Source organism: Habropoda laboriosa, unplaced genomic scaffold (genome assembly GCF_001263275.1).
Source record: "Habropoda laboriosa isolate 0110345459 unplaced genomic scaffold, ASM126327v1 scaffold36, whole genome shotgun sequence".
Taxonomy (NCBI): domain Eukaryota; kingdom Metazoa; phylum Arthropoda; class Insecta; order Hymenoptera; family Apidae; genus Habropoda; species Habropoda laboriosa.
This window is the reverse complement of record NW_017100155.1, coordinates 1,423,345-1,435,075: the sequence shown is the minus strand read 5'-3', so window position 1 is coordinate 1,435,075 and position 11,731 is coordinate 1,423,345. Positions and strand designations below refer to the sequence as shown.

General features: G+C 33.9%; 1 protein-coding gene across 4 annotated transcripts in view; it reads left to right on the top strand.

Annotated features, from left to right (window-relative positions):
- Nucleotides 1-11,731, top strand: part of LOC108576379 (rho guanine nucleotide exchange factor 11) — a 43,611-nt gene that overhangs the window by 23,216 nt on the left and 8,664 nt on the right. For all 4 annotated transcript variants that reach the window (XM_017939382.1, XM_017939373.1, XM_017939364.1 and 1 more), the window contains 3 exons: nucleotides 2,364-2,499; nucleotides 3,172-3,253; nucleotides 3,472-3,524. In XM_017939382.1, the coding sequence (XP_017794871.1) occupies nucleotides 2,364-2,499; nucleotides 3,172-3,253; nucleotides 3,472-3,524 (271 nt within the window). The remainder of the gene's footprint in view (nucleotides 1-2,363; nucleotides 2,500-3,171; nucleotides 3,254-3,471; nucleotides 3,525-11,731) is intronic.

Below are 11,731 nucleotides of genomic sequence, written 5' to 3'. Positions count from 1 at the left end.
GATTCTCGTTTCCAAATAAAATTGACGAACGATCGTTGTCGTCTTCTCTAACTATATGCCAAGTATGCGTTGGAACGGGAGGAAGGTAAATAAGATAGATCTCGCGCGGCACGAGCGCAGACGGCAACGACAACAACGAAGAAGAAAACGGGAAGGAGGGGCCCAGAAAACGGTTTCCGGCCTCTGCGACACGCGCCTACATCGCCCTATCTAAAAATACTCGAGACTTAAGCTTTTCCTTCGTTGCATCCCCTCAGCATACCTACCCCTGCTGATCTATAACTATCTGTCTGCTTACGGGGTTCAAGAGCACCAACTTTTTTACGACGGTATTTTTAGATAGTACCGAGCTTCATTGGATATTTATTCAGTCATTTAAGTTTCCTTTTTTCTTTCTTCTCCATTTTTTCTTCTCGAGTCAGCGAAATACCGACATCGCGGCCTTTGATGAAATCACGGACGAGTTTTGCGCGGATTATTTATCGTCTCGATAGATCTCGAATCAGAAGTTTATGGTTAGTCATGGGTTAACACGTCTACATCTTTCAACCAGTTTAAGGGAAGTTCATGGAAGAAGGCTCGCGAGAGAATTCACGAGTTTATATTTTCTTGATATTAATTTTAGTAGATACGATAGCCTTTTAGCCCCCTACAGCTGTGGCAAAACAACTTGCTTATTATCGAGTAATAACACTTACTTTTTCTTGTTATTATGACGTTCACGTGCAATTTTTCTGATTAGAAGAATTTTCGAATTATTCGTGGATTTGTATACCGTGAAAAAGTAGTAGTTTATTTCGTGGTGGAATTTGCGATCAGTTGGAGGTTTTCTACAGGTAGAGAATTCTACATTACAATACGCGTTCTTTTGATCAATTTATGACACGTTACGGACGCAATAAATTCGTTTTGATTTGTATGTTTGCCTAGTTGGAGATTAATGTAACCACCCTATCCACACACACTCTCATGATCTGCTTTTACCCTGAGCCGCATTCCTTACCTGATAAGCCTCCACATAAGACTGGATAGTTGGAGAAATGCCAGACATCGAGGTCCGTGTTAATTCGATGCGAGCGAGCATCAAATAGACAAGTTAAATCGAAATATTCCTTTCATTCCCGTTATCGGTTGGATAGGTCTGGTTATTTCACATTGTCGTGTGTAATTTGCGAATTAATTTCGATATATCTGTTAAATAGACGGTGTAATTCGATTTCTCTAATTAGATTTCTACGATCCGTGGAAAAATTAAGGAAGATGTTCTTGGTCAATTTTCTAAGTGAAATATATGTTAATTTCGTATTAATATAATTACTGTTATAAGTTCGAGCGTATTTCACGAGTTGGGGTGGTTTTTGCAATGATAATAATTGCTTGCAAATTTGCAATAGGTAATATTAACGAAAGTTGATGATTTTGTATAATAACTTTTTTTTAGAAAAAAATAATCTGTTTCTTAATTCTGTTTGAAGAATTTTTCTTGCTACCACTGAAATCGTATCGTTAAGAATACCTTCCATTTTAACGAGAAAATACATCGGTATAGTATTATTTATATATCTGTTGCATTTTGTTTACACTTTTTAAACCATTCTTTATAAATTGCACACATTTCGTAGAAACACTGTCCGGGGTGGAAAAATAAGCATACAGAAGTATAGCATCGAAAATCGATAGGTTTGCGTGTAACATACCTGTGATGGCCTTTTTGTGATGCATTCATGTGAATCAAAATTATTTAACTGCTCCATGTCGCGGATTCTGTTGCACTACGATTTTCGTACCATGTTAGATCCTTTTATTTTTTAACGAGATAGAAGAGTACAATAAAAAAAGCACAGTGAAAACAACGATCATTTATTTCAACCCTGCAGTGAAACTATGCTGAAATTTACTACCCTAAGACATGAGTTACGATGAAATTTTTATTTTGTAATATGTAACTTATTTTTGCTTAGTAATTGTGCAGTGAAAATGATCTGTATAATAGTTCGCGTATAATATGGTATCAAGAAAAGTATAATTAAAATTACGCATAATAATTATGCAGTAATTATGTAGGGTGACACTTCTGAGTGTTATCCACTCAAGTCAAATTTACGTATAAAAAAATAAAAGTAAAATGAAATAAAAAATAAAATAAATTCATGTATAAAATTTATTTAAATTTCAGTTGTAAATGTAATTTACGTATTTAAAAAAAAAAGATTATGCAGGAATCTTCATTTATCATACTTTGTATTTCAGGGAAATTAATGCAATTGTTTGTTGCTCCGAGCCAGTAATTAATTGAATGTGTATTAAAGTGGCGTATGTATGGAAGCAATTAATGAATGCGTTCGTTTGTTTCGTGTTTTTAGGAGAACATCGCGGGGGCGGCCAAGCCGGAAACGCGCGGAGTAGTAGCGAAAGAGGACGCATTTCCGCTTACAGCGGAGTCTCCGATCACGCCGATAGTATGGACAATCCTTCCTCGCGGGAAGATATTTCAGAAATGTATGTTCTTCGCATTTGCATGACATCGCTGAAAAAAAATATTTTCTCTCCAATTCCTTCGACTCCTTTCTCCTTGGTTCTCTTAATAAAAACAGCACACAGTATTGTTATAAAAATTTCTCTATAATTGATCTTTACGTTTCTTTCACTTTATACTTGATCGTTACCAGATTCATGAACCTATTAAATATTGAAAACATTAATTTTTTTAAACTACCTCAATTCTAAATAATTTATAGTAAATTTTGAGAATATTTATTTTTTTAAATTTCTGCAATTCTAAATAATTTATAGTAAATTTTGAAAATATTAATTTTTTTAAACTACCTCAATTCTAAATAATTTATAGTAAATTTTGAGAATACTTATTTTTTTAAATTACTTCAATTCTATTCTTTTGCTTTTTTCTTACTGAACATAAAGATAAGATTCATATATATTACTTTGTTCATAAGTTCCTTGAAAATTTTTTTTCCTACGCTTTTCTACAGTTGAAAAGTAATTAAAATAAAATTGTCTTGTTTTGTTATACGTGAAGTAAAATTGTGTTTGAAAAATGCTTCAAATTAGTATCACAGTTTCATGCATCGTTTCTGTTTCATCCCATTACAGTTGTTTAGCTGGTTTCTGTTATAGGTATTAATTTACGCTTTATTAATTACGATTACTTAGGGTGCAGCAAAATATTTCCAGTAAGCCAAAGACGTCAAACATAAACAGGTCTGAAAGTTACAAGGAGCGGATACATCATAAGGTAAGAATTCGAACGATTTATATTGAAATTCTCTTTGCATCACGTAGAAATAGATAATTCGGCGAACAAATTAAAATTTAAAGATACAAGAAATACCGGTCTAGTTTCGAGAAATTTATTTTTACATACATTCCGATGAAATGATATTTCATGTGGGATGACTTAATTTAGCATTTGGTATGTATCTGTGAGTATCATTACGACTGTTTTCATTGCAGCGACAGCTACGAGAAAAGAGGAAGACCAGCGATCCGAATCTCTCCAAAACAAAGTGAGTAGACATTTTATTTGATAACTGCATGATAATTGATAATATAAGTATACAATTACTACGAATAGATAAAACTTCGCAATAATAAATTTTTTTATTTACTCCTTTTATCTTTTTACTCGGATTTTTAAAGATTTAAAAAATTTTCATAAATTTTTGTTCATGGTAATAACAATAGAAAAACAGTCTTATACGTGTTTTAATCTTTGGAATTACAAGATGGAATTTACTCGTGTTTCTTAAAAATTAATAGTTGTGCATATTTTTTTATTTCGATAATTTTCAATTTTTATGTACTCTGGAGATCAATATTCGTCCAAGTTTTTGTTTTATTGGATGTTATTTCATATATTTCTCTCAGCATATATATCTCTCTCGTCTATGACAACGTGTATATTCGCATAATTTATTCCGAAATATCAAATAAATTTTTTAACAGGACACTCACACTCTTATATCGATGTAAAATAACAAACTGTTTCTCGAACTATTTCAACTGCTCCGTCAAACTGTCACTGCTGCTTTATTACGCAATTGTATAATTGCCAAAATAGAAACGTTACGAAGATCGGCACTATTTCCAAATGAATTTGGATTTCACATTGATGCGTGCCGTGGTGAGTAAGAAACCTTAGCTAAGAAACATGGATTCGCTGTACACAGTGTCACTTTGTTGAAACTATTTGTTCGGTCATTTGTGTCGATCAATGAAATAACGTATAACAAACTTTTGTTATTTTATTTTGAATTTTGTATAAATTGACAAACTTTGAATTCTATGTAAAATTGATAAATTTGAATTCTATATAAAATTGATAAACATAAATTCTTCTTTTATTTTATTTTAACTTTTACGTAAAATTGAGTAAAACAATCAAAATGAATTTCCTAATTTTTCTGAATTTTTAATCTGTAATTTATCACATCTTCTAAACTAATATTGAAAATATTTTTCAAAGCAACATTAATAGTAAATTGTAGTAAAGTTTGCAATTTATTCTTTAACGAAGTCGAGCAAATTAATTTTTTCTCTACTTTATACAAACTACAGCTAGATTTCTAAAATTCTCCTAAATTTTTGTTTTTCTTCAATTTAAAAAATTCGAATTTCTAACTACGACACTTATTCCCAGAAGTTAACAAAATATGAGTTTACACAGTTTCTTAGTAAAAACATTTGACAGTGATAAAATCGCGTATGCAAAGATTTTGGCCGTTTCTGGTGCATCCTAGCAACCTTGAGTCATCTCATCAGGCCATGATTTCGTGTTCCGCTTTTCATATGTCCGCCTGGAACGAATAAATATAGAGTGTGTCTGAAAAGTTTCAGAGCTACGTAAATAAGGAAACGAACAATATTAACGTACATGTTCTGCGTGTTCTATTTCGATATTCCATTGATGAAACGTTACTACTCCGAAAATACTTCGTAGCAGAATAACATCGCTATAGGCTTCTTATTAATCCTTAATTTCTCTAAATTTCAAAATTACACTTAAAATTCAATCGATGAAGAAAAAAAGAAGAATACAATCTCATCGATATCCCTACGTTTCATCGATATTTCCAATTTCTACCCAATTCTAAAACTCATTGTATCACTTCCTTGAAACATTCCACTTTTCAAAATTACCGTTTAAAAGTGACAATTCCACAGAACTTAGTTTCACATGGCATCTTCACTTATTATCCCTAATCATTCTCTAGATTATATAACGATCCGTTTCAATGATTTCGTTCTAACAGTATAACCCTTAACCTCTTAACCTCAAAATTTTTCTCAATTTGATGCACCAAAAACGATCAATTTTTCCTTTTTTTTTTTATTATTATTTTGCAGGCGTATAGAAATAAGCTTTCTCACGAGTTTGCCATAATATTCTTAAGTTCTCCATAAGTTCGTGTCGAATGCGAAAAATATTTTAATGAAAATTCAAGGAAATACTATAGGGACGACACAAAAAATTTACGAAATGAGAAGGCGCTTATGTCTTTTTCGTCAAATTTAAAGGTCTGTTGAAAATATTATGAGACGATCTAAGAGAAAGGATAACGTAATACGGAAATCGGAGAAAAATGGAAAAAGAAGTTGAACTTGAATGATTAGCACGTGTAATAGTTAAGACCATATCCCGAAGATCCGGCAAAATCTGAATATCAGTATTACTCAAACACTCGATATAATCTACGATCCATCGATCATAGCCACTCATTTTCGTTTCTTCTGTTTTCCTTCACCCGGTGTGCAGCGTCAAACAGAATGATCCGGCGGCGTATCGAAAATCAACTGGAACGTCTATTCCCGGCTTTTACTCGGCCCTGGAATTTTTCAGACACACCGTGTATAGATTTTTGGCAGGGTCCTCCGCTTCTTAGCCGGCGACTTTTCGCTTCTTGACGCTCTAGATCCGCGTCCACGTGCAAACGGCGCAGACTCGACTCGACTCGTTCCTCTTCCTCTGGCAAAGGTGTGTATGCCAGCCAGAAGGCCTTCAGTCTGACGTTAAACGTTCAATTCCGCGGATGGCTATTGCGTCGCTTCGACAGTACGAAACACCCACGCGTTCGCCGTTCTTGTTTGCCCGAAACACGTCGAACTTTGATCCAGCGGTCTCTTCTTTTTCGCCATTTACACTTCCAGCCTCTGCCGACGACTCTCTTACTTCCGGTTAATCGGTTGCCCGTGATCCACGCGTAACCGTAGGATTCGCTTGATCTTGCGTGTCGATTCGCGCGATTCATCCCCTCGTGGATCAGAATTTGATCTTACACACAGTTCACGTCGTTTGCAGGGGATGAATTTTTAACCTTGTAATTTACATATCGAATTCACGTTGGAGAACTGGTTCGTTGCTGGATAATTCTATTAAAATTGTGGAATATCTTATGGTAGTGTATAATGATTGATTTCGATGGAACTGTTGGTAGTGATCCTAGTATTTGTTGCAATTAGGTATTTTCGAGAGGGGAGTAGTAGGTTTTTCATTTAATTCAAGAATAAACAAGCGATGATTGTGAAACGTTGGTGGTATTTAAATACACGGCAACTAGGAGATGGAATGTTGCAACGGGTGTAGTTTACTTTTGCATCGAGTTGTTTGGTGATAAAATTTGCTCTTCAAGTAGGATATCTTGGACTGGTAATTTGTGAATAAATCGACGTAGATTGTGAAATATTGACGGAGGAGCGTGATTGTAACGCGTAGCTGTTGAAGTTATATAGTTGATTTCGTATTCGCGATGAAATTTTAGTTAATCGATGGTACATACGACGATATGTTTCGACGAAAATTTCAAGTAATTGGCAACGAGCGACAAAGATAATTTTACAAGAAATTTTTGAATTTCGTAGTGAAAAATAATTCTGTTAGCGTGACGGACGAAGATACTCGACTATCGAGAAATTTCGTATCGTTTTCTGGTGACTTCAATGCCTTTCATTCGAACGACGAATGTTGAAAACGTTCAGAATTATAATTTATCGATGTTGTACAAGTTTATCATTTAATCGTAGTATTGCAAACAATTGAAAATTACATTCGGAAAATAAATGTCGATTTTTCGAATTCTAACGTGCAGAATGTAAAGTGTAAAATGAGAGAAGCTGTACCAGGAGCATTTAGTTCATTTGTGACGAAAATGTTTAAATTAGTAAAATTAAAGGAAGTTGAAATTATTCCTAAGCTCCGCATCTGGACGTTACTCGTTTGAGCCGCACACAACACTATGTAAATTACGCGATACAGATCGCGTTTTAAAGTGCTTAATCGTAATTTCAACAATACTTTATTGAAACGTTTAGCAACACGAGATGAAACGTGTGAATTCACACAGCGTTCGTAAACGAAAATGACATTCGTTCTAAATATACTATCTGTTTTGTATGATTGTACGTAATTTTTGTTTATACAATTATACGAATAATAGTAAACAAGTAGGCGAGCATACTTTTTCACACTTCGTAGGCAAACTGCGTCGTTTACGTTGAAATTTTTTCACTATTCTAGGCTTTCAAAAAATATGAGAAAATTCTGGAATACTTATCGAAGTCTCTGCTAGGTTTTTAAACTTCTTAACTTTTACAAAATTTTAAACTCTTTAAACGTAAAAATTCGTTTGGAAGAAATACAGAGGTGAAATTTTCGCTTGGGTCATAAATGACCCAAACTGCCTGCGGAGGGTTGAAGCATCCATAAAACCAATGAAAACCTCGATTATTTGTATAATTGAACAAGACTGTTCTGTCAACAATAGCCTTTCGAATAATCTACCAATAGGAAAAATCTTATTACAATAAATACAACAATGAAACGTAGGAAAGTAGTGTATTAACGAATCGATTAATTTCATTAACTTTTTACAATCGTTGATAAATATCCAAGCAATTCCCAAGTGTTCGAAGTTACCAAGAATTCATACTTTCTTATTAAATTACAACACGATCTCCACCTTCTATATTCCATTGCTATCAACAGTAACGTGATTGAAATCGTCATTTGATCCACTCAGAGAAGCCAAAGTGACTAACTCCACCAAGTTAGATTTATTCAATTTTTCTTATTCGCGAAGAGTCAAGCGTGCGTTTCGATACGAAAATTGGAAGAATTTGAAAAAGTGGAGCGAATGATTTTGGCATTTCGAGTGTACCTCGTTTCATAATCAGCTTCACAAATTCTCTCCCCATATCTGGTTCACTCGTTCTAAACCCTTTCGGAGTGTTTTTCGCAAAGATATCTCGACGAGTTACGCTGTTTATAGTGATTTGTTCGTCAATCAACGGTCTGTGAATAACACGTGCAGCGTCGCGACGTTAGTTTTCAGTGAAAAGAAAGGGTGGAATGACGATTGCCTCGCGTATAAATCCGACGAATTCCGTGATTGATCCCGCTGCGTATAGTGATCGCGGGTTGTTAACCTTGTTCGAGTGTCTTTAAATCATCGGTGCATTTTTAATGTTTCTTTCTATTTTTTTATTTCCTTGCCTTTTTTTCTCTTTTTAAGAAAGCTACATGGGGGGATTATTGACCTCGTCGGGAACAACTGCAATGTTCACTTTTACTCGATGGAGCATGAAGCTACATCGTTGGGCTCTTTGAGTCCGGAGCTCAATAAATAAATAACCTGTGTCGGTGTCTTCGTCATTGTCATACGTATATTTCTGGAGGGGACGTGTGAACGACGGTAATTTCGCGATATCATTAATAAAAATCATGCGTTTGGGACTGTGGTAAAAATACACGTGCAGCACAGCAAGGTTCGTAGCTAATGCGTTGGTGATTTAATGATTCGAGTGTGAGGTACGTAAAACGCCTTGTAAGCGTGCGTCGAGAATAGGAATGTTATAAATCTTCTCTCTTTCTCGAGAGAGAGAGAGAGAGATGAAAGTCTCTCTTTATTTCTCTTCGCACAATTTTTTTTTTTTTTTAAAGAATCTCGCGCCACGCGATGAATTCTACTACTGTGCTCCGATTTTATTTCTGTTCGAGTTAATCGACCGTGTTATTTGTGATTTTCGAACGAGAATTCTGTGTGAAAAATTTTCATTCGGAATATGTCAACCGGTGAATTGCTTAGACAATTGTGGATATTTTGAAATGGAGATAATTAAGTTTGTTGAACGATCGAATTTCTACGTGTCGAAAGGATATTTTTTTTTTTGTTCTATTAGCTGTTAGAGTATTAGAATTGTAGAGCGTTTAATTAGCAAAAAATTAAATCATCGAGATATTTCATTGAGTATCGCTGAAATAATTCTTGGAAATTTTACAAATATCGTTCGAACGGTGGATTAAAAGGCGTCCCTTTTATGACTGTTCGACAGTAAAATGCAGACGAACATGTCGGATTCTAATTTGAGCGAAGTACATTATGGTTAATTACTCTTTTATGGCTTTCTCTTCCGCCAACAGCGGTACGACACCTTTTGCTTTTTATCGCGGCCCAGCTTTTCTCATTGTTCCTCGTGGTATTGAAACACTTGATTACGTTCATCAAACATCGGGAAAATCATGCACTTAATTACAACTCTTTCTTTTTTTATTGAACAGAATACAAGTAGATTAGAAAATCTAATTTCTATTACGATATCGGAGACTTTGCGGATGAAGAAATGTATTAATATAAGTAAAAAAAGACAGGCTTTCATTTAAAAAAAAAAAAAAAAAAGAATTGTTTCGTAAAATAATTTTATAGTAAAGTTCAGGATTTTTTTTTATTTTTCATTTTTTTAATTGATATTTAAATAAATTGAAATTTTCAGAATTAATTAAACGAAAATAATATACAAACATAGTGTGAATTATATAAAATGAATTTTGGTATAAAATTAAGAACTTTCGTGATTTTACGTGACGTTTTTTAAAGAGGCTAGTTTAAAACGTTAATGTCAGTGTTTAGCTGAGTGATGCGCGGAATCGATTTGAGGGCAATTAGTTCATTGAAAATTATTAATTTGGTAAGAACGTGTTTCGTACGATGAAAGGATGGGTTTCTGCGAATAACTATGTCACGTTGGTCGCAATTAAAATCAATCGACCATGATTAGAAGATACACGTGGCACTGACAAATTTTCTTATCATCTGTAGATCATTCTTTCCACTCGAAACGAACTACGAATTCAAAAAATATTTTCATTCGTTGCAATATCTATTTCAGTGTAACAAAAACACATTTACTATACTATTACATCAACAAAATCTTGCTTAACTGGTTAATGTTACTTAATTTAAATATCGAAAATATTTCTTAAAATAAACAACCTAATTTTCATCTCTTCACTTAAATTGTCGGTAAAGAAGAAAAAAAAACCTTCCTATTTTTCTCACGAAAAATGAACGTCCTCGAAGGAACTATAGTTAAACTGGATCACGATAGAGAATTTATTCGCTTTATGCCACGTGCACATTTTTAGTGTAGTCGTTAATACCTCACGGCTATTAGTACGATTCGCATGAATTAGCTGGCTAATGCATCTGGTTTTAAAAAAGATCGATGCGCATAAATGGAGAGGAAAAAAAAAAGTGATCCGTTTTGTATCGATCCGCCAGTAGATACGTGCATATGTGTATGTGTGTGTGCACGCCTGTAAATGGGGACCAAAGCGATATCAGGCTACAGATAGATGTCTTACCCTTTATTTTTGAAGCAATCGATACTTTCGAATCAATACATCGGCCATAGGCTCAGCTTCTTTTGCAGCCTCCTTATCGTTGACCAATCCAACACACGCTAGTTGCGCCGATCGTAGAAACTTCATTCATGATTACTACCGATTGATGTCATTTAAATCGCCTAAATTTGACCAAATTTCGTTCTTTTTGTTAGAAATGTTAGAAATGAAAGTTGTTAGAAAATTTGTTAGAAATTAAATTGAAACTGGTTAATGGAATAAGATAAGGGTGGCGTTTCTTTCAACCCTTTGTCTTACGATTTCTTCATCGCTACGTATGTTGGCTTCAGTTATTCACTGTTTTAACCCTTATGTCAATAACCACAATTGTCATCTACTTTATCGTCCAATTTTAGTAGTTTTCTGATAACGAAATTCTAAACTTTAGGCAAACACGGATAGGAAATGTGCCAAATAACAACGATCTGACCGGATATTTAAATCTTTTACCTGGAAGATAAAATATTTTAAGTGAGAATATGCAAAAGGGTACCCGGGTACCCGGTTATTGACATAAGGATTATTACAGTGTTAAGTAAAAAGAAAAAAGGTTATATTTAGTAACCATTAGTCTTAAATTGAAGCTAAAGTTAGAGTGAAAATACAAACTTAATAGAAATACGATTTTTCTTTTTTCACATCTTGACTGCAATCTACATGACGAGTGTCACTCGTTGTTATAAGGCAAGGGGTCAATGGGTTAACGAGATTTTAGTCAAGGTGCGAGAAAAATAGTTGTATTAGTAAGAAGAATTAATTTTAATTCTAACTTTCATTTTAGATCATAAAAGTGAGCATTGTTGAATGTAATTAATCTACGATACGTTAACTGTTCTTACCTAATAGTAGTACTGAAATGGTAAATAGCTGACGCTTAGTCGTATAATAGGAAGAAAATCGTAAGTCAAGGGAAATTTCCAAAATTGGGTAAACGAAAGATTTTAGAAAAATGAATAAAATAATTGTGACACCTTAGGAATTCAATTTTATCCAATCTGTGTTATGAAGAGCACAGTTTTTTTTATGTCTTTCAGTTAA